Source organism: Mustelus asterias, chromosome 12, assembly GCF_964213995.1.
Source record: "Mustelus asterias chromosome 12, sMusAst1.hap1.1, whole genome shotgun sequence".
Lineage (NCBI taxonomy): Eukaryota > Metazoa > Chordata > Chondrichthyes > Carcharhiniformes > Triakidae > Mustelus > Mustelus asterias.
Genome location: NC_135812.1, coordinates 50720028 through 50744213, shown reverse-complemented (window position 1 = coordinate 50744213; position 24186 = coordinate 50720028). Strand labels below are relative to the sequence as shown.

Sequence of the window (24186 nt, the reverse complement as noted above, 5' to 3'; positions counted from 1 at the left end):
GTGAGTTTTAAGGGGCATCTGGACAAGTACATGGGAATAGAGGGATATGGTCCCTGGAAGGGTAGGGGGTTTTAGTTCAGCCAGGCAGCATGGTCGCTGCAGGCTTGGAGGGCCAAAGAACCTGTTCCTGTGCTGTAATTTTCTTTGTTCTTTTTATTTCCAGCATTTTCTTCTTCATTCTGAGCCTCCACTTAATCGATGAGAAGCAACACCGTTTTCCCTCAGCCCTACTGTACACTTTCCTATGGATTAGACACAGCTAAAGCCATTTTATCCAGTTTCATCAACAAGACTACCTCATATAGAAAAGCATTTATTCACACAGATCCATAAAAGTACAAGTAATTACATATCAAGGTACTACTTTTATAAAAGGATCTCATTTGCTTTGGATCAAAATATCTGAATATTACAAAATATTTGGGGGTAATCTTAATCGAATCCATCTGATGGGAAACTGACTTTGATAGAGAGTAAAATTGGGCCGATATAAAACCAGTGTTTGATTCTGATCCCCATCAGGTGTGTTCCTTCTTCGTAGCATTTACAGGGTGGGAATGAGATAGCCCCAGCAGCCATCACCCCCTCCAGAAGGAACATATGTTCCCCATAAATCAAAACAACAGCTGTGAGGCAAAAATAAACCAGAATGCAATTGACAGTTCCATTTTCAAAATATTTCAAACATTTAAAAATGTTTACTTTAGATAATTATAGAAACAAATTGAATGAACTGCCTCTCCTTTGCAAAAGCACTGTTCCATGGCAAGTAAACTTCTACGTACCGGCTGTCCTCTGCTCACCCATGTGGCCATTTCTCACGATGGACACAGATACAAGACCAAATTCTGATCGAAACTTCACCAAACTTACACAGACTTTCCAGCAGGATCACAGTCCAGAGTGAAATGTGACTGGTTTCCCACTCAGCTGACCAGAGGCAGAGCTGCTGTCGCCAAGGTGGGAATCAGGAGATGTAATCAGCCATCTTTCTCCTAAACAGTCTGGTCAGAAAGTGTGCAGACTGAAGTTCCAAACCATTTTCAGGGATATTGTTAGTCTGGGATGGGCTACTTTCAAACCAAGTCAACATAAACATCAAAGAAGAAATGGAAATGTGCTGAATGTTGTACAAGTTTCTTTTATGCAATAATTGATTTAAAAAATAGAAATTCAGCAGCATGAATGAGCAAATGTATATGCCTCGTTACGGTGAGATTGTAGCCCTGCTTTGAAAACTGGATTAAAGGTCTAATAGTAATATTGAGGGGACAGCAGGAAAAGATAATGCCAGAGGCCTGGTTCGGAGCAGCACCAGCAGTGGTAAGGAAGGTTTTTCTATCCCCACAGTATGGAGAAATGCACACAGATTCTCAAGGGAGGGGTACTTATCCCCTGGAAAAGCAGCTACCAAATTAGTGGGTAAAGCAAATATTCCGTTGTTTGCCTGCTGAAGCCCATACTAACAGAGGAAGAACTGTGGAACTTTACATGATATCAGCAGGAATCTGATTAGAAAGGAATTCCTCTACTGATGTCATTTGGTCCAGCAAGAGGTGGGTCATTGGTAATTTGGGAATTAATGAACTACAATAACCATACAAGAATTAGTTCAATAATCTAAGATCGATGGGAATCATTCCACTAATTCTTGGTGCAGCACCAGTATCTCTCTCAATGATTTTTTAAATTGTAGAACTGCATATAAATAGCAAAAATATCTGCGAGATGCAACGTTAGAACAATTTGGGTCTTTATGCATGTTGCAAACAGTAAGCCTGGTCAAGGACAGAGCAGCAGTGGTTGAAACGCTGTCGTTTTGCTTTTTCTCAATGTTGCTTCAGAGGAATTGGGGTCACTGGCCACCCCACGTTCAAATGTCGCAGCTTCAAAAATAACCTGGTATCAATGAGCAAGAGAGAGGAGTCCAAAACTTAAAAGTTCACATGAGTTCGGATGTCATTAATCTTCTTCACCATTTCAGCAATACGGTCACTCCTGAAAAATAAATTTTATATATTAATTGTCGGACATTAAAACCTGACACTTTTCCACCATTCAGTTAGAGCATGATCAATCTGTACCTCAACTCCAACTTGATTTCGTAAACATTACTACCTTCACCCAACAAAGATCGGTGAAATTATATTGAAAATCTGAATAGTTATACTCGTATAATAGTCACCATTTATGAAGAAATAACATGCTTCATTGCTGCCAAAAACAGCTACACCCTTGATTTTATTTACTTAACTTTCTAATACAAAAAGAAAAGGATCATTGCTTAGGAATGCAACATGAGATAGGAGCAGAGGTATGATCCACCGAGCCTGCTTCACCTGTAAATACATGGCTGGTCGTGGGCTTCAATTCCACTTTCCACCCGTGCCACATATCCCTCGATTCCCCGAGACACCAGAAATCTGTCTATCACAGCCTTAAATATATTCAATACTGAAGCATCCAGAATCCTCTGGGATATGGGGTAGAGAACTCCAAAGATTCACAAACCTTTGAGTGCAAGTCTCTAATCTCAATCCTAAATAATTGACACTATGCCCCTGGTGTTTTGGATTCCCCAGCCAGGGGAAACAACCACCCTATGTCCACCCTAGCAGGCCCCTCAGGACAGTGTTTGTGCCAATGTGATCACCCACTCATTCTTCTGAAGTCCAGCGAATATAGGCGCAATTTACTCTGCCTCTCATCCCAGGACACCCTCACTCCAGCGACCAGTCTAGCAAACAATAAATAACAGTAGATTAACAATTTCTCCAACCAATGTTACTGTGTAAAATAACCAATCAAGAACGACAATTTGGTGATGTGACTGATGTCACATCACATTAAATGTCTCAGTGGGTAGCATTCTGAGTTGGAAAATTCGGGTTCAAGTCTCAACCCAGAGAAATAAAGGCTGATACTCCAGTGAGGAAATGCTGCACTGTTGGAGATGTCATCTCTCAGGTGAGATGTTAAACAGAGGCTCTGGCTGCCCTCTCAGGTGATACAAAATATCCTATGTCTCTATTCTGAAGAAGAGCAGATGAGTTATCCCACACCCTGGCCAATTTTTAACCCCTGGCAAAATAACAGATTATCTGGTTCTTATCGCATTGCAGTTTGAGAGCGCTTGCTATGTGTAAATTAGCTGCTGTGTTTCCTACATTACAACTGTGAGTATGTTTTCAAAGTACTTTATTGGCTATCCAGTGATTGTGAAAATTACTATATAAATGAAGCTTCTCTTTACTTTTTTTCAAATGAAATTAGAATAGAGGACACTTCACAGAAGAGCAGTCATTGCCAATACAGTAAGAAGTCTCATAACACCAGGTTAAAGTCCAACAGGTTTATTTGGAATCATGACCTATCGAAGCATTGCCCCTTCATCAGGTGGACTTTAACCTGGTGTTGAGAGACTTCTTACTGTGCCCACCAGAGTCCAACACCAGCATCTCCATATCATTGCGAATACAGGTGCGGGTTCCTGAGACCAAGAGCACGCAGTGCTGTTTGGAATGACAAGTTAATCTCAAAGCAGCCAGGGACAGTTATGTGGAAATGGGATTGGTGATTTTTGCTGGTAGATACTAATGACCAGTGAAACACAGTAAAGCCAGTAAATGTAGGGTGTTAATAGGTTACAGAATGGCAGAACAGGTTTGAGCAGCTGAATGTTCTGCTTCCACTCCTACATTCCATCCAAGGTACCCTACACTTAGTGTACAAATAGAACTGGTTCAGGAATTGAACCAAAAATCCATATCTTGTGCACAAGTGTCTGAAGGTGGATCAAGTAACACCGAACATGCAACACCTAACTGAATATATTTAAGGAAATAGATAGATTTCTAGACTCTAAAGGCGTCAAGGGTTATGGGAAGAGAGCGGGGTATGGTGTTGAAATAAAGGGTCAGTCATCATACTGAATGAAGGAGCTTACTTGGAAGTTGTTTGTTTCTACAGTAACATGGACTTAAATGTAGCAAGATGCCCCAGATTTTTCACAGGAGCATTACCAAACAAAACTTGGCAACAAGCTACATCGGTAGGGCAGGTGACCAAATACTAGATCAAAGAGATAGGTTTTAATGAGCTTAAAGGAGGAAAGCAAGCGAGTGAAGCAGAGAGTTTAGGGGCAGCATTTCTGAGCTTGGGGCCCAGGCAATCGAAAGCGCAGCCACCAATGACAGAAACTAGGAGCAGCCGTAGGTCATTCGGCCCTTCAAACCTGCTTCACCATTCAATATGATCACGGCTGATCCTCTATCTCTGACATATTCCTGCATTCTCCCCATACTCCTTGATGCCATTAAAATCTAAAAAGTGATCTACCTCCTTGAATACATTGTGACTTGGCCTCCACAGCTTCTGTGGTGGTTCTGTGATCTCCTCCCATCCTTCTAAACTCTAGTGAATAAAGGTCCAGTTGAACCAATCTATCCTCATAGGACAGTCCCACCAACCCCGGTATCAGCACACCAGGTGTGGTCTCACCAAGGCCCTGTGTAACTGCATTAAGATATCCCTACTTCTGAACGCAAATCCTTTTGCAATGAAGGCCAACATGACGAAGTGATTAAAATTGGGAATGCTCAAGAAGGCAAAATTGGAGGAGTGCAGATATCTCTGGGTCGGGGGTTGCTTTTCAGACTGGAAGACTGTCCAGTGTGGTGCTGCAGGGATCAGTGTTGATGCCCTTGCAGTTTGTGGTTTATATCAATGATTTAGACTCGAATGTAGGCAAATTGATTAGTAAGTTCGTGAATGATACGAAAATTGGTGGGGTGATAAATAGTGAGGAGGATACCCTTAGATTACAGGAGGATATAGACAGGCTGGTCAGATGGGCTGATCTGTGGCAAATGGAATTCAATCCAAATAAGTGTGAGGTGATGCATTTGGGCAGGATAAACAAAGCAAGGGAATACATGATGAACGGGAGGACCCTGGGAAGCTCCGAGGGACCTTGGTGTGTATGTACACTGGTCCCTTAGGGTAGCAGGACTGGTGGATACTGGTTAAGGAGGTATATGGTTTACTGGCCTTTATTAGATGAGGCACAGTGTTTAAGAGCAGGGAGGTCATGTTGGAACTATATAAAACACCGTGGTTAGGCCACAAGAGTATTGTGTGCAGTTCTAGAATCCACATTATAGGAGTGATGTGATAGCACTGGAAAGGGTGTAGAGGAGATTTACTAGGATGTTGCCTGGGCTGGAGAGTTTTAGTTAAGAGAGATTGAATAGATGAGTTGTTTTCCTTGGAGCAGAGGAGACCAAGGGATGACATGATGGAGATGTATAAAATTATAAGGGGCACAGACAGAGTATACAGGAAGAAACCTTTCCCCTTGGTGGAGGGATAAATGACCAAGGGATATAGATTTAAGGCAAGAGGCAGGAGGTTTAGAAGGGATGTGAGGAAAAACATTTTCACCCAGTAGTCTGGATCTTACTGTCTGAAAGGGTGGTGGAGGCAGAGACCCCCATAACATTTAAAAGCATTTAGATGTTCACTTGCAATGCCAAGGCATACAAAGCCAAGGGCCAAGAGTTGCAAAACAGGATTAGAATAGTTAGGTGGTTTGTCTTTGACTGACATATACGCAATGGGCCAAAGGATCTTTTTCTGTGCTGTCGACCTCTATGACTCTGACTGAAGATTAAAAATTAGGAGAGTCAGGGTGGAGAGTGAAACATTGAGAGCAAGACATTGCCTAGAATCAATTTAATGAGCACAATTTATGTTATCAGAATGAAACAAAGTGAAGAAAATGCGACATTATCCTCACTCCAATGGGTCATCTTCCTTAAACAGAATAATGCAGCCTATTAGCCAACATCAGAACACATCTCTCTCTCGCTGTAATATGATCATTTTCTGAAAACATTCCCACAGCACTTTTTCAAAAATCAGACTGCCTTTCTAACGTACTCCTTTCAATAAGGAAAAACCCACCTTTGATGTTGACTTTTGGTGAAAACTGATTCCCAACCCAAGAGTTAACCTTACTGAACCCATGCTGAAGTCATATAGTTTTAGCCATCCCGTTATAGGAAATATATCAAAGCAATGGAAAAAGTGCAGGGCAGATTCAGTAGGATTTACCAGAGAAGGGTGAATACACTTAAGAATAGAAATCCTTTAAGGCTTTTCTTACCACTTGAGTAGAGGTGGTAAATGGGCGACATAATTAAAATGCTCATAGTTATGAAGATTTGCAGTAAGGTAACTAGTCACAAGATTGTTTCCATTGGCTAGTGAGACATTCCACCAGTTTAAGATGATCACAAAAGAGTTGATATGGGGGTGGGCGGGATTGGTGGAAGGCTAATAAAAATGGTTAGGACATGGAATTCTTTGGTACAAACAAAATCCTGGAGTTCTTTAACCAGGGAAATCATTACATGAGAAAGAGAAGTATTAAAGGGTAGTGAGTGAACAGTGAGTAGTATTAGACCGATTTATGAGAATATCAGCATAGTAATAGGGAGTCCAATGGCTTGTTTCTGTGCTGATTTACAGATTGTGGTTCCATCTTCTAACGGTTTAAAAGAGAATATCATTTTTAACCCCATTTACTTTCCTCCAACGTAAAACCCGTCTTTTCTAGCATTTTTATTTCAGATCTCCAGCATCCGCAGTATTTTGCTTTTACTTCTTAAAGTCTCCACCATTAGCCTCCTTTAAGGAAAAAGACAGTCATAGCTTATAGAGTCATAGAGGTGTTATGATCTATAAGCAAAGCTGACCAGTTGTGACTGTTCAATATAATTCAATTGACTAATTAGAAAGCTCCTTTGGTACTCACTGCTCCTTCAGTACTGAATGAATGCACTTCTTCTGGGATGCATTGAGTGAGATGTTCTTTCTCCGTGGACTACCTTCCCCATGTATTTCCATCTGTTGGTATTCACTCTTCATATGCACCTGAAATGAAAAGGGTCCCAATGATATTATTTGGGGGGAAATCAGGAACACTTTGTTTCGACACCAGCCTATATTCAAGCTCATGCTTTCAGAGAATCATAGAATCCCAACAATGCAGGAGGCCATTCGGCCCATTGAGTCTGCACCGACCACAATCCCATCCACGCCCTATTTCCGTAACCGCACATATTTACCCTGCTAATCCCCTGACACTAGGGTCAATTTAGCATGACCAATCAACCTAACCCGCACATCTTTGGACCGAGGGGGGAAAACCGGAGCACCCGGACGAAACTCACGCAGACACGGGGAGAATGTGCAAACTCCACACACTGACCCAAGCCGGGAATTGAACCTGGGCCCCTGGCGCTGTGAGGCAGCAGTGCTAACCACTGTGCCCCCCCCTTTCAGATTCAAGTGGACGTCACAAATTGGTTGACATTTTTTTCCCAGCTGTAGTAAGAAACCTACCAAATTGGCTCATTTGTTTTTGGCTCACTAAATTTCAGCAAAACCATACATCAGTGCAAGTGATTTGAACTCTTTCCAATCCAAAAGACCCTCCCGGCACAACTAAATGAACAGCTTCGGTTAATCATGTGACTAATATAAAAATTAGAAAGATAAATGCATTTATATAGCACCTATCATGACTGACACGGGCGGCACGGTAGCACAGTGGTTAGCACTGCTGCTTCACAGCTCCAGGGACCTGGGTTCGATTCCCGGCTTGGGTCACTGTCTGTGTGGAGTTTGCACATTCTCCTCGTGTCTGCGTGGGTTTCCTCCGGGTGCTCCGGTTTCCTCCCACAGTCCAAAGATGTGCGGGTTAGGTTGATTGGCCAGGTTAAAAATTGCCCCTTAGAGTCCTGAGATGCGTAGGTTAGAGGGATTAGTGGGTAAAATATGTGGGAGTAGGGCCTGGGTGGGATTGTGGTCGGTGCAGACTTGATGGGCCGAATGGCCTCCTTCTGCACTGTAGGGATTCTATGATTCTATGACATCTCAGTGCTTTACACTTAAATACTTTTATTTTGTAGTTACAGTAGCAATCAATTTGCACACAGCAAGCTCCCACAAACAGCAATGTAATAATGACGATTAATATTTTTTAATGAATTTTGATTATGGGATAAATATTGGCCAAGGCAACAGTGCTAACTCCCCACCCCTTCTATGAAATAGTGCCATTGGATCTTCCACACCCACCTGAGGGGAAGATTGGGTCTCAGTTTAACATCTCTGAAAGATGGCACCTCCAACAGTGCAGCATCCCCTCACTATATTGGAGTGTAAGCTTAGATTTCTGTGCTCAAGTCCTGCTCCAGGACTTGAACCCACAACCTTCTGACTCCAAGGCAGAAGTACTGCCAACCAAGCTGACACCACAGTGCATCTATTAAAAGGGAATATCAATTAAAAGGGGACATCTGTGACAAAAAAATCAGGGAATTGGTGTATTTTATTCCTTTCGGCACCTTTCGCCTCACGAAAAGATGCTTTGCACTTTGATGGTCAACTCTGTTGAACACTGTCTGAAGTGGCTCAGGAACCTTCGACTGGCATGGCAGTCTCTGGCACATTTGCTGCAGATGAAGACAGTGCCTTAAGAAAATACACGATTCACCGGCCCTCTTCCCTTTCCATTTCTCCTCACCATTTCCAATGCCTCACCAAACAAACAGTCAGCCTCCCCAGATCATGGCCATCAGCAACTGTCTTCCATTGTTAATGTCAATGTCTACCACCTTCAGATCTTGCTACAGATGTCCTTGTAGTGAAGGTATGGACGTCCAGAACTGGTTCATTCACTGAACAGAAAGCCTTTGAATATATGGCCACCATCCACTTGATGAACACAGTCAAGTTAGCATAGAAGTCACTGGCTTAGTAATGAGTGAATGCTAATGGTATGCACCAGAACCCAGGTTGGTGACCTGTCAGGGATACACCTGAGACAGCAAAGGTAAAAAGTACCAATCCTTTTCTCCTGCCTAGCAGATGTTGTCCAGGGCTGACTACTACAGAGTGCATTTAAGATGCAGGCTAAGTAGATTCTCAGTTTGATGTTCTTGGTCAGATTGCTGTTGTAGCTTTCAAGTAGCTGGAGTTAAAGTGGAAGCTTCCTCCCTAAATCAATTTGAAAACGAAACCTCAAAAGTGAGTTTCAGCAGGAGCTGAGCAAGTTGATTGAAATTGGGATGAGGTGATTTTTTTTCATACTAACTGTACATAGTCAATGCATTGTTACACACAACTAGCTCATCTTTCTGAGAAACTGCCCACCATTGTCTCTTTAACCATGAACCCTCTAACTTTAGAGGCCTTAGGATTGGACTGGGCTCAGGAAAGTCCCCCACTGTTTATAGTTTTGGCAGGAAAGCTGAACTCTGAAATAAGGCAGCTGCAAGTCACACATGTAGAACATCACAGGAGATAAACTGTGACTCCTCAAGGCCCATCAGACTCCAAGAACATGTTTTAAAATGAGATTAAAGCTCCTCATCGACGGATTCCTTTTTTTAATTTTTAGGTAGCGTTTTGGTGGAATGCATGAAGACATTATACTCCGATTAGGAAAACCAGTGAATAGGTCATTAATTTAGTAAGCACTAGCAGTCAGCCATCCCACAATGTCTATGTTAGAGTAGTCCCATTGTATTGCTTTCAACATCTTTTCTTGCCTCAAATATTTAAATAACTTGCCATCTTGTGCCAAGTCTTCGAATGGTAAAACTAAAAATAAAAAATGAACTTGCATTTGGATGTCACATTTCACAAACTCAAAGTGCTTTTTTTATATATATGTAGTCACTGTTGCACTACAATACTGGTAAAGAACGTGTAATGGGAAAATTAATGGCATCAAAAGCAGGCAAAATGCCCTCAGCCTGATGTCCTACATCCCTAGGGTTTAAAAAAACTTGTTTGCAAAGATAATAGATGCACTTGTTCCGACTTGCCAAAATTCCCTGGATTCTAAAACCGTCCCCAACTATTGAAAGATAGTAAATGTAAATCAGGTATTCAAGAAAAGGGAGAGAGAAAGCTGGAAACTATAATAGCTAGTTAGCCTGACAATCGTAGAAGGGAAAATGATAGAATCTATTCATAGAATCATTGAATCCCTACAGTGCAGAAAGAGGCCATTCGGCCCATTGAGTCTGCACGGACCACAGTCCTACCCAGGCCCCATCCCCGTAACCCCACATATTTACCTTGCTAATCCCCCTGACACTAGTCAATTTAGCATTGCCAATCAACCTAATCCACACATCTTTGGAATTATTATTAAGGACGTGGTAATAGGGCACTTTGTAAATCAGTATGGCTGGGCAGAGTCACCATGGTTTTGTGAAAGGGAAATTGTATCTGGCAAATCTATTTTTTCTTTTAAATGGTGTAATTAGCAGGATAAGAGGAAACAAGTGGGTGTAATATATTTTGATTTTCAGAGTGCACAAGGTGCCACACAAGATTATGGAATTATGGGTAATACAATAGCATAAATTGAGGATTGGCCAACAGGGCCCTGGTAGAACATCCCTGCTGTTTATTGATCAAAGCCACAGAATCTGTCCCTTCTCCTGAACAGGAAAATCGAACATTCCGTCCAAACGGTGGCAACTCCAACAGTGCAGCAGTGATCCAGTGTCACACTGAATTGGCAATTCCAAAAAAGGAGCTTGAACCCACAACCATCTGTCTCAAAAGGAAGAGTGGTACCCACCGAGCCAGCCTGACAACTTCTGTTTAAAATTCTGAAGAGCCAAGGTGGGAGTGCATTTCAAAGAATAAAGTCAGGGTTCAGTGTTGTTTTGTAATTAATAGTAAAATGAAGTTGATATGGTTTGAGGTTTTAATAGGAAACTAAGTTCCTTAGAAACAGCCATCTTAAAAGAACACTAAGCAATACAGGTGTAAGATTATTGATACCTGCTTAACGCTGTTTCCTAGATCCTCTAGCTGTTCCTTGATGCAGTTAATTTCTTTCTTCATGTCTTTCTCACTGTCTGACAGCACAGGAAGCTTTGAATTTAAATTGTGCAAGATTCTCTTCACCCTGTAAAGCAGAGATATGTAAAGTGAATCTTTTTTCTAATACCACATATATGCCCACTCATTTCTTTATTTACAGTAGGGAAGACGATATTGTTTTATTCTTGACCCATACCTAGTCATGATGTCTTCTTGGTTGTCTCTTGCATCTTCAAATTTGTCAGCAAGTATCTCCGCCATTTCCCGCATGGCCTTCCTGATGGAAAAAAATTAATTTTGATCAGCACTTTCGAAGCTGAACTGCCACCAGTTTAAAAAAAAGTGGGTCTACCTCTATCAACAATTGCCAGTGATAATCTCAATCCAATTAAAATAACGGATATATTTTGCAAATACAATATATTGAATAGCAAGTGGTGAACAACTTCAATATACTGACATCTCTGTAACTGGCTCAGGCTGACTTTTCCAGACTTCCTACCCCATCTCCACAACATATGCAGGTCGCAGTGATAGGCACTTGTCTTATCAGATATTAAGTTTCTTCAACAGACGCATTCAACAACTTTTATTTAAAATCATAGAATCCCTACAGTGCAGAAGGCAGCCATTCGGCCATCAAGCCTGCAACAGTCCCACCCGGGCCCTATCCCCTCAACCCCAAGTATTTACCCTGTTAGTCCCCTTGACAACAAGGGGCAATTTAACATGGCCAATCAACCTAACCTGTACATCTTTGGAATGCAGTAGGAAACCGGAGAATCTGAAGGAAACCCACGCAGACACGGTGAGAAGTTGCAGTCTCCACACAAACAGTTACCCGAGGCCAGAATTGAACCTGGGTCCCCAAGAGGCAGCAGTGCTAACCACTGTGCCACCTTTAATGTAATAATTAAACAATAAAGCATGATCCACAATAAGGAGATATTAGGGCAGTTAACCTTTGTCAAAAGGTTTAGAGATGGAATTCCAGAGCTTAGGGCCCAGACAGCAGTTTTGAATAACCTTAAGTTTACCACTGGTAGATTGCAGGAGCCTGGCCAGAAGTACTTTAGAACTGGCAAGTCAAGGAGTTCAGATGCTCCCTTCTCAGGATGTTGACTCTGACTGAACCTGAAGATGCGCATCCCATGTCCGATTAGTCACAGAGCTTAAGTTTCAAATCCCACATTTTTGCCTATTTCCAGTCATAGCCCCTGAAACACTTGCCCATGGCTTTGCAAACCTGAAACAAAAGTGTTAGTCTGACAGCTGTCCCTTTAATCCAGTCACGATATACAGTCTAAAATTACATCTGCTGTATTCTAGCCTGAATCAACACCAACATTGCAAAATATTCTTGGATATCTAAGACAAATGCTTAAACAAGGGCCCATAAAATTCTACCAGGACTAGACAGAGAAGATGCAGGGAGGATGCTCCCGATGGTGGGAGAGTCCAGAACCAGGGGTCACAGTCTAAGGATATGGGGTAAACCATTTAGGACTGAGATGAGGAGAAATTTCTTCACCCAGAGAGTGGTAAGCCTATGGAATTCACTACCAGAGAAAGCAATTGAGTCCAAAACATTGTATGCTTTCAAGAAGGAGTTACTTAGCTAAATGGATCAAACAATATGGGGGGAAAATGAGCACAGGTTACTGAGTTGGATGATCAGCTATGATCATAATGAATGGTAGAGCAGAATGGTAGAGTAACGAAGGGCCAAATGGTCTCCTGCTTCTATTTTGTGTTTCTAAGCTACAAGTTTAAAATAGACACATTCAGCAATTATCAGTGCAAATTACCTTATGATTCACAGCTATAATGAAGCTACCAAACCTTGACATCTGTTTGAACAGTATTAAAAAAGGTTAGCAGAGTGGAGTGAGCTGTGTAAGCAGACTGAATTTGCCACAGAAATACACGATAGACCAGCTAACTTCTGCAGTAAAAGATTAGAACAAAAAAGGACTATAAACTTATATCGGGATTAAAACTTTATTTTTTTTAAAATCGAGAATGTGATGACTCGTGCGCTTTGGGAAAAGCGTGGTACCTTCCTTTTGTGCACATCCCCTTTTAAGGCCAGGGAGAACCAGGGAGTAATCTGAAAAAGGGTTGATCAGTTTCCTGATTATGCCATCATTAGGTTCTAAGAAATGCCCACGAGCTGAAGTTGCAATGAAGATGATCAGCTAAGAAGCAAAGGGTAAACAGAAAGCTAATTGTAGTGGAGTTGGGTCAACCTATGTTATGTTTGGCAGTTCAGAACATAAGTAAGCAAGGTTCTCTGAGTGAAACAGCTTTCTGTTTGACAGTCTTCAAACAGGTCCAGGTATTGACGTTCTCTCATAACAGAGCAAAGAATACTGTATATTATACAGCTAGAAATAGTAAAAAGCTGAAGACAAGAAGGGAAATGGATTCTGGATTGGACAATACCCATAATAATTAAACAACAAAACATGATCCACAATAAGGAGATATTAGGGCAGATAAACAAGGGTTGAGAGATGGAATTCCAGAACTTAGGGCCCAGGCAGCAATTTTGAATACTTTGCATCAGTATTCACAAAGGAGAACGAATGGTCTGGGGGGCTCTGGCAACACAGTCAGCAGCAATAAAGAATAACAGGTCAGCACAGGAACAGGCCCTTCGGCCCACCAAGTCTGTGCCGACACAAGTGCCCCTTTAATCTAATTTTTTTGCCTCTACATGGTCCATATCCCTCTATTCCCTGCCTATTCATGTATCGATCCAGATGCCTCTTGAGTTATAGAATCTGCTTCTACTACCTCCACTGGCAGCGCATTCCAGGCATTCACCACCCTCTGAAAACCTTGCCCCTTACATCTCTTTTAAACTTTCCCCTCTCACTTTCAAACTCTGTCTCCGAGTAATTGACCCTTCGACCTTGGGGGAAAAAGACTGACTATCCACTCTATCCATGCCTGTCATAATCTTGTAAACCTCTATCAGGTTCATAGTTTGATTATCATGATTATGATTATCATCCTCCGACGCTCCAATGAAAACAATCCAAGTTTGTTCGACCTTACTTCATAGTCCAGATCCTCCAAATCAGGCAACATCCTGGTAAATCTCTTCTGTGTCCTTTCCAATGCATCAACATCCTTCCGGTAGTGTGGCGACTAGAATTGTATACAATACTTCAAATGCGGCCTAACCAAAGTCTTATACAGCTGTAATGTGATTTTCCAATTCCTATACTCAATGCCCGACCCATACACCTTCTTGACCACTTTGTCCACCTGAGTTGCCACCTTCAGGGAACTGTGGATCTGCACGCCTAGATCCCTCTATGCTAATATTTCTAAGGGCTCTACCATTTACTGCATACTTTCCTTCTGCAGTAGACCTTCCAAATCGCATCACCTCACATTTGTCCGGGTTAAATTCCATCTTTCGGCCCAGGTCTCCAGCCGATTTATATCCTGCTGTATCCTCTGACAATCCACTACTCCCCCAATTTTTGTATCATCTGCAAACTGACTAATCAGACGACCTACATTTTCTTCCAAAATATTTAAACATATTACAAACAACAGAGGCCCCGGCACTGATCCTTGTGGAACACCGCTTGTCACAGACCTCCAGTTAGAAAAGTACCCTTCCATGCTACTGATTTCTATGCCCAAGCCAGTTTTGTATACATCTTACCAGCTCACCTCGGATTCCATATGACTCCACCTTCTGTATCAGCCTGCCATGACGAACCTTATCGAAGGCTTTACGAAAGTCCATGTATACAACAGTTGGTCAATTTTTCTTGTCACTTCCTCAAAGAACTCAACTAAGTTTGAGAGACCCGACTTCCCCTTCACAAAACCATGCTGCCTATTGCCAATAAGCCTATTCTCTTCCAGATGTGAGTACACCCTGTCCCTAAGAATCTTCGTAAGAAGTTTAACTTCTTACTGTGTTTACCCCAGTCCAACGCCGGCATCTCCACATCCTAAGAATCTTCTCCAGTAATTTCTAAAAAGAAATGATCCCTATGGCATAAGGGAAATTTCACTGTAACAAACCAAATAGAAATCAACATAATTTAAACAGACAATGGATTTTTTCAAACCAGTAAATTTCACTTTAGATAGCCAGTGCATCAAAGATACACCTGAGGTTACAAGCTCTCACATTATTTCATAGAATCATAGAAATCCTACAGTGCAGAAAGAGGCCATTTGGCCCATCGAGTCTGCACCGACCACAATCCCACCTAGGCCCTACCCCCATATCCACCCGTTAATTCCTCCAACCTACGCATCTTGGGACTCTAAGGGGCAATTTTTAGCTTGGCCAATCAACCTAACCCGCACATCTTTGGACTGTGGGAGGAAACCGGAGCACCAGGAGGAAACCCACGCAGACACGAGGAGAATGTGCAAACTCCACACAGACAGTGACCCAAGCCGGGAATCGAACCCAGGTCCCTGGAGCTGTGAAGCAGCAGTGCTAACCACTGTGCTACCGTGCCGCCCTTTTTTCCTGCACTAATGTGGCTCATGGGCAGTCACAGTCTTTCCAACTCTGGCTCCATTTATATAGGAGTTCTCACATCCCATTCAATCATTTTGTCCCTGGAGTCACAATAAAATGCGGCTGCTGTGAATGTAAGTTCTGAGACATGGTTACTACTTGCCAGGTACACGTCTAGGAACCCTCTCTTACTTGGGTCACGCAGTCCTGATGGTATAGAATTTCCAGAGACTCCTTTGTCCTTTCCCTACACCCTGTCCCCAAGAATCTTCTTCAACAATTTCCCACCACTGATGTAAGGTTCACCGGCCTGTAATTTCCCAGATTATCTCTTTTGCCCTCCTTAAACAGAGGAACAATGTTAGCTACTCTCCAATCCTCTGATACCTCGCCCGTGGCTAAAGAGAATACAAAGATTTTGGCCAAGGCATCAGCAATTTCTTCCTTCGACTCTCTGTATTCTGGGATCGACCTTATCTGGCCCCAGGAACTTGTCCACCTTAATATTTTTCAAAACCTCTAATAAGGTTTGTCCTAGAATGTCAACATCCTCCTTTCTATACTCTCCATCCTTCTTAGAAACACAGCTGTCTCCACTCCTGTTATAACAAGAAGTAGAAGAATTTCTACCGTTAGTTGTTTAGCAAGCTTCTTTTTTTATTCATTCGTGGGACATGGGTATTACTGACTGGCCAGCATTTATTGCCATCCCTAGTTGCCCTTGAGAAGGTGGTGGTGAGCCAACTTGAATCGCTGCAGTCCATGTTCTGTGGGTTGACCCACAATGTCATTAGGGAGGGAATTCCAGGATTTTGACCCAGCGACTGCGAAAGAATGGCGATATATTTCCAAGTCAGGATGGTGAGTGGCTTGGAGGCGACTTGCGGGTGGTGGTGTTCCAATTTATTGGCTGCCCTTGTCCTTCTAGATGGAAGTGGTGGTGGGTGTGGAAGGTGCTGTCTAAGGATCTTTGATGTATTGCTGCAGTGCATCTTGTAGATAGCGTCAGTGGTGAAGGGAGTGGGCGTTTGTGGATGGGGTGCCAATCAAGTGGGCTGTTTTGTCCTGGATGGTGTCAAGCTTCTTTTGTTGTTGGAGCTGCACCCATCCAGGCAAGTGGGGAATATTCCATCACATTCCTGACTTGTGCCTTGTAAATAGTGGACAGGATTTGCAGAGTCAGAGGTGAGTTACTCACCACAGTATTCCTAGCCTCTGACCTGTTCCTGTAGCCAGTGTTTATGGAGTGAGTCCAGTTGAGTTTCTGGTCAACGGTAACCAAAGGATGTTGACAGTGGGTGATTCAGTGATGGTTACACCACTAAATGTCATGGGGCAGTGGTTACAGTGTCTCTTATTGGTGATGGTCATTGCCTGGCATTTGTGTGGCATGAATGCTACTTGCCACTTGCTATCCCAAGCCTGGATACTGTCCAGTTCTTGTTGCATTTGGACATAGACTGTTTCAGTATCTGAGGAGTCACAGCATCCCGTTCCGATAGTGACATATTGGATAGTGCAGTCATTGGCGAACATCCCCACTTCGAGGGAAGGACGTTGATGAAGCAGCTGAAGATGGTTGGGCCTAGGACACTACCCTGAGGGACTCCTGCAGAGATGTCCTGGAGCTGAGATGACTGACCCACCACAATCATCTTCCTATGTGCCCGTCCGACTTCAACCAGTGGAGAGTTTGCCCCCTGGTACCCATTGATTCCAGTTTTGCAAGGACTCCTCGAGGCCACACTCAGTCGAATGTGATCTTGATGCCAAGGGCTGTCACTCTCACCTCACCTCTGGAATTTAGCTTTTTTGTCTATGTTTGAATCAAGGATGTAATAAGGTCAGGAGCTGGTGAAACCCAAACTGGGCGTCACTGAACAGGTTATTTCTGAGCAGGTGTTGCTTGATAGCACTGTTGATGACTCCCTTCCATCACTTTACTGATGATCGAGGGTAGACTGATGGGGCAGTTATTGGCCAGGTTGGATTTGTCCTGCTTTTTGTGTACAGGACACATACATGGGCAATTTTCCGGGTAGATGCCAGTGTTGTAACTGTGCTGAAAGAGGTTGGCTAGGGGAGCAGCATGTTCTGGGGCACAAGTCTTCAGTACTAATGCCGGAATGTTATCAGGGTCCATTGCCTTTTCAGTATCCAGTGCCTCCAACCATTTCTTGATATTACATGGAGTGAATCAAATTGGCTGGATATTGGCATCCGAGATGCTGGGAACCACTGGAGGAGGCCGAGATGGATCATCCACTTGGCACTTCTGGCTGGAGATTTCTGCGAATGCATCAGCCTTATCTTTTGCAAAAGTTAGTTAGTTCAATAAATCTAAAAAAAGTGCAAAGTTGTAATGCTCTCCCATTTTTCCAGAGATGGGAGATTTCCTGTGAAAGGGAAGGATAATTTCAGTAGCTAAGGAAAATGAATGAAAAAACAGCTCACGATGGACCATCACACTAGTGGCTTCCATCGTGTTTCACAATTATTCAGTAGTTTAGAAATGTGAGAATGTGCAGCCATTTAAAGAACATTGTGTACTTACTTCTCCCTGATGCACTGCACAAGATCCTGCTGTTGCTTCTTCTTCTGACTGTCCAGAAGCTTCACCCTGGAATATGTAACGGATTGCTCATTTTACTATCAAACTTTGCTGGTAGTTATTTCATTAGGACTGCAACATTGCGGTGTATCGTGGTAATTAAAACTACAGTTATGCCACAATAGGGCAGTAATAGTGGGGGAGTTCAACTATCCGAATAGGGATAGAATTATTGTAAAAGTCATCGACGGAGTAGAATTCTTAAAATGCATACAGAAAATACTGCCAGTACACAGTTCACCCAACAAGGGCTGGTTCTGAGCCTAATTTTAGAGTATGAATCTGGGCAAGTGAATCTCAGATTCTCATCCAAGCTTGAAGCCTGACAAAGGAGAAAGAGCAGACTTCCAGGCGACAAAACGTTTTGTCTACTGTTCTAGATTGTAAAACAATGCATCTCTGTGCGATCAGTCACATCATGTACTGTGCTGTGATACCACCAGAAGCATTCGCAGGTTTTATCTCTCACCTACGTTGGGACTTCAATCTGGCGACAGCTCTTAAATAAGTCTGTGTTGAGTTGGTTGAAAACCAGTGTAGTACCTTATCTTTTGTCTTGTTAGTACTACTGGTTAAAACAGCTGATAAAGACTGACAACCAAGGAGGTTTTCCAGAAAGATCTTCAACAAAAACAGTTTTTGAAAAGATAAAATTGGCAATGGGGGAGGTAAAACTGGCCGAATGGACAGGTTCCCGACTAGATTCTGGAGTTTTTTTTCTAACCAGAGCCTCAACATCCAAGGGGGAAAGAAATCCAGTGCCTTAAAATAAGTCAAGGAAAGCCATCAATGACCCAAAAACGAGTATGGTCGTGGACAAGGTTTTAAGATTATCATTGGGTGAACAAAAGGACAATTCTGAATTCAGGCCTTTTATAATGTGGGAACTAACTGTCCCCCAAAATGGAGTATTGCTCTGGGGAATCAGGGTGTTCAGCCCTCCATGCTTATGAAACTGAATCCTGAATCTACTGTACGAAGGTCATCCAGGGGTAGTGCGGATGAAAGAGCTTGCATGAAACTATTTTTGGTGGCCGGGACTTGACTCAAAAATAGAAAAAGTGGGCTATGTCGGTCCTACACTATAGTACGGAAGATTCCACCTCTACAATCGCTTCACCTGTGGTCAAAAAAAGCCTGGCAGAGGGCACATATTAATTTCACTGAAGGCTACATGTTTCTTGTCCCAATCAACACGCATTCACAGTGGTCCGAAATCAGGATGATGAAATCCACAATGGAAAGAACTATAGAGGAGTTTTGGATGGCCTGAACAACTAGTCAGCGATAATGAGACACAAATCATATTGCAGGAATTTGTGGATTACCTTAAGAACAATGATATACAACACAGTCTGCCCCATATCATCCGTCCACCAACGGACTGGAGAGGCTAGCACAATCATGAAGCATGCCATTAAAGGATCAAAAGATGAAGGTTCTCTATCCAGGGGATTAAACAATTTCCTCATGCCCTATCAGAAGACAGCTCATGCACCACACACAAAATTCACCAATGAGAAGAAAACTGGACTAAATTAAATCTACTCACACCACCTGACACCACTACAATAGTGAAATGGAAACAAGCTCAAGTTACTCGCTGTGAACAAACATCAAAACCAAGGAGTTTTAAACAAGGAGAAAGAGTTTTAGCGAGAAACTACTCTACAAGTGAGAAGTGTGTATCTGCCACCATTCTAGCTAAGACAGGACCCATTTCTTATACAGTGTAACTTGATGATGAGAGAAGATTGCGTGATACACAGATCAAATCTTTGCTTCACAAAGTGAATTAGCGAAATCAGCATCAGAAAGGCTTATGTCAGACACTCAAGGTTGTAAAATCCCTGAACTGAAGATTATGACAGAACCAAGTTCAGATTCTACTCCAGTAGAACGATCAACATCTCTGGAAGCTGACAATGAAGCAACATCACAAAATAAAGTACCTGGTACTCATGAGGAACAGGCTACCAAGGATGTAAAAGATCAGACTTCAGAATGTCATATCTTACCAAAACAAAATTGACGTCCGCTGAAAAGACTCTTGCATAATTGTACACATGTAGATAATACTTGGCAATGTAACTGATGTTCATAGTGGGTAATCATTAATGTTTAAAGATTTGTTGTATTACCAAAGCACGATTAAGGAAAACCCTTTAAAAGCAGGTTAGCTGTCTTTCCCTCATTCTCACCTTTTATCCAATTTAAATTTAATACACAGTTTATTCAATAACATTGTCTGACTCAACACCATGCCACCTACTGCTGAAACTCTCATCCATGCCTCTGTTACCTCTTAACTATTCTAAGAGGTCTCCTGGCCAGACTCCCATCTTCCACCCAACATAAACTGAAGCTGATCCCAAACTCTGCTGCCCCTATCCTAACCCAACTGTTTATCCATCATCTGTGTGCTGCATTGGGTCCCATCAAGCAAAATCCTGTCCTGTTTACAAATCCCTCCAAGATTTTGGGGGCGATTCTCCCAGCCCACTGTGGTGCTTGAGTAGCGCAGCGGGCCAGGAGACATCAGCAGCTGCTGTTTCGCGGGCTTCCTTCTGGGCATCACGGCCTCCGCGCATCTCCACAACTAAGTTTTTTGACATAATCAGCTACACGCTGGAAATCGGCATGGAGCTGATCATCATATGAATTGCATGCCCAGGACAGAATTCTCCGGGTGGGGCCGGCTATTGTCACCCCCACCACCCCCTCCTCAGCTCCAAGAGTGGTTCCCTCCAGCAGGGTTTACTACTACTCCCCACTAATAGAGAACAGATGGCCTGACCCCACTGGGAGGAAAGAGGGACCATTGAGGCCCCCCTGGGAGAGGGGGAGAAGGGGTGACCCTTGGGCAGTGCCAGTCCGGTAGTAGTGCCAAGGCCCACTACCACTCTGCAATCAGGATTGTGGGGTGTGTGTGCGCGCGCGTGCGGTTGTTAAGCCAGCGTTCAGGGTTTGTGAGGCTGGCCAGCAATCTGAAGGTTGGTAGTGAGGGGGTGGGGGAGAAACAGCTTATGCGCTGACAGATCAGCACATGCAGTGGACTGCTCAGCGCTATGCTGCCGGCCTCTCAGGCGGGAATAGGCCCCGCCCCCAGATTTCCAGAGTGAATCACATTAGGACACTGTGATGCACAGAGTGGCAGAGATTCATTCTGGAAATCACGCTAAAAATACTGGCGGGAGTTACTCCCATTTTCCCGCATGTTGGGAACTTAGAATGTTTTCAGGAGAATCCCAGCCTTCATCCCTCCCTATCTCTGGATTCTAACATTTCCATCTCTCTGCCGCTCCTCTCTTTTACAATGCTTTTTAAAACCAACCTCAACTGTGGTCTTCCACAACTGAGTATCAATTTTTTTTGGATTACACTTGCTTGGTGTGCCTTGGGGTATCTTACAAGGTTAAAAGTGCCACTTTAATGCAATTTGCTATTTTAAAATCAACCAGAAGGTGGATATTTTACCTGCGTATGATCTCTTCTCGTGCGAGAGCCTGCTTGAGGATGTACTCTTCTCTGAATACCTGGGTGGCCCGACTCAAGAGCTGCAGACATTCCTCTGGTGGTGGAGTTTCCACAACATCGGAGGCCCTCAAATGAAGAATTAAACTGCGTCATTGAAGAGTTCCAGCTACTTGGCAACAGCACCTTTCTCATCAATGACCCCTACTACCAAGAACAACAAGGGCAGTAGATACATGGGACCACCACCACCTGCAAATTCCTCTCAAGGTCACACACCATCCCGACCTGGAGCTCCCTCATTTTATGGACATAACGGATACAGCTGCACCACATGGACTGCATCGATTTAAGGTGGCTCACCATCACCTTCTGGAGGGCAATTAGGGACGGGCAGTAAATGCTGGCCTAGCCCAGAGCAAAAAGCCCAACATTCTCGATCTATTCAAGTTCAGTTATGTTAGGGCAGGGGTTAATTGAAAAGCCATGCAAAGCAGACAGAATGGTTCCTTAGATATATTACATCAATGTTTCACAATCATTAGTCATCTGGTTGAGTGGAGCTCCATCTTCCAGGCCTGATTAAAACATCTCCTTCATGCATCCACCAGGAAGTAGGGGAGGACCACTTCAACTTTAGTGGCTACGTTAGTGAACCAGTAATCTAGAGAATCTAGAAATTTTAATTCAGTTAGCTGATGTCTTACAGGGAAGGAAAGCTGCCATCCTTATTCAGCCTGGTCTACAGGGGGTTCCAGTCCCACAGCAACTTCTGAAGTGACCCAGAAGCCAGCACCAGCACCTGCTCGGGGAAACCATGGTTAGGCAATAAATACAGTAAGAAGTTTAACAACACCAGGTTAAAGTCCAACAGGTTTATTTGGTAGCAAAAGCCACACAAGCTTTCGGAGCTCCAAGCCCCTTCTTCAGGTGAGTGGGAATTCTGTTCACAAACAGGGCATATAAAGACAGAGACTCAATTTACATGAATAATGGTTGGAATGCGAATATTTACAGCTAATCAAGTCTTTAAGAAACAAAACAATGCGAGTGGAGAGAGCATCAAGACAGGCTAAAAAGATGTGTATTGTCTCCAGACAAGACAGCCAGTGAAACTCGGCAGGTCCAGGCAACTGTGGGGGTTACAGATAGTGTGACATGAACCCAATATCCCGGTTGAGGCCGTCCTCATGTGTGCGGAACTTGGCTCTCAGTTTCTGCTCAGCGACTCTGCGCCGTCGTGTGTCGCGAAGGCCGCCTTGGAGAACGCTTACCCGAATGTCAGAGGCCGAATGCCCGTGACCGCTGAAGTGCTCCCCAACAGGAAGAGAACAGTCTTGCCTGGTGATTGTCGAGCGGTGTTCATTCATCCGTTGTCGCAGCGTCTGCGACAATACACATCTTTTTAGCCTGTCTTGATGCTCTCTCCACTCACATTGTTTTGTTTCTTAAAGACTTGATTAGCTGCAAGTATTCGCATTCCAACCATTATTCATGTAAATTGAGTCTCTGTCTTTATATGCCCTGTTTGTGAACAGAATTCCCACTCACCTGAAGAAGGGGCTTGGAGCTCCGAAAGCTTGTGTGGCTTTTGCTACCAAATAAACCTGTTGGACTTTAACCTGGTGTTGTTAAACTTCTTACTGTGTTTACCCCAGTCCAACGCCGGCATTAGACCAAGACAGGCCCAAATGTAAACCTCAATCAAGAGGGGACCGAATGCATTAACCATTGCAGCTTCAGTTACTTTAGTTAGAAAGCACCATTTTCTGTTGAGTTTGCACTGCTCATTTTAAAGTGTAGAATCATTGTAGCAATTTCATGAATGCCAACTCATGAATAATTCACCAAAAATGACCAATCTGCCTCACAATTTTACTCAATCCTGCTCTACCAACATTGACATGCTTCAGGAGTTACAGAATGGTGTGATGGAAGGTGACTACAATGTCCTAACTAAAATCAGCTAATTCAGCACAGGTCAATAGCTAAACTTGCTGCCAGTTTGTACTATACTGTTTTCATGGCACGTTGTGCTGTCATGCCATTTTGCCTCTATTTCATTGTGTCAGATTGGGGAGAAGGTGGAAACCTCTTTGCATACAATGAAATCATTTGAATGGAAACGTGCCATGTCTACAGATTATAACAATACCTCAGAAGCAATGGATTCGTTGTATTACGACGCAAAATATTCCTAATGTGTTGTTCAAAGGAATTGCTTGCAAAGTTTCGCAGTGGAGATGCCACACAGCCGACGTCTGGGTTGGAACACAATAGTGGCGGCGATATTGGCCGTGTAGTGGTCCTGCAAACATACAGTTAACAAATCTGTTACACAGCAATCAAGTTATTCAGCTGTTTCTACTAAACGCTTGAAAGCAGCAGACATGTCAGGTGTCTATTACGTAATAACATGAAAAATGAAGAGTAAACCAAATTACTAATCGAGTCTGCTCCGCCAATCAGCAAGTTCCCCGTTGATTTGGATCATGGACTTAACTACACTCTCCTGTTGGTTTCCCATAACCCTCGATTCACCTACAGTTCAAAAGTCTGTGTTTAAGCAATGAATATATTCCATGACACAGCCACCATAGTTCTCTAGGATAAAGAATTCCAAAGATTAACAATGCTGTTAGAAGAAATTCCTTCTCATCCCCACCTTAAAATAGAAAACCCT

General features: G+C 43.1%; 1 protein-coding gene across 2 annotated transcripts in view; it reads right to left on the bottom strand.

Annotated features, from left to right (window-relative positions):
* Nucleotides 1-300: 300 nt before the first annotated feature.
* Nucleotides 301-24186, bottom strand: part of nup88 (nucleoporin 88) — a 51746-nt gene continuing 27860 nt past the window's right edge. The window contains exons 11-17 of one of the 2 annotated variants that reach the window (XM_078225214.1): nucleotides 23659-23811; nucleotides 21507-21632; nucleotides 17973-18038; nucleotides 11111-11191; nucleotides 10873-10999; nucleotides 6818-6936; nucleotides 301-1998 (exon numbers count right to left, since the gene is read on the bottom strand). In XM_078225214.1, the coding sequence (XP_078081340.1) occupies nucleotides 1935-1998; nucleotides 6818-6936; nucleotides 10873-10999; nucleotides 11111-11191; nucleotides 17973-18038; nucleotides 21507-21632; nucleotides 23659-23811 (736 nt within the window). In that variant the 3' untranslated portion in view covers nucleotides 301-1934. The remainder of the gene's footprint in view (nucleotides 1999-6817; nucleotides 6937-10872; nucleotides 11000-11110; nucleotides 11192-17972; nucleotides 18039-21506; nucleotides 21633-23658; nucleotides 23812-24186) is intronic. The other variant, XM_078225213.1, reaches the window with a different exon arrangement.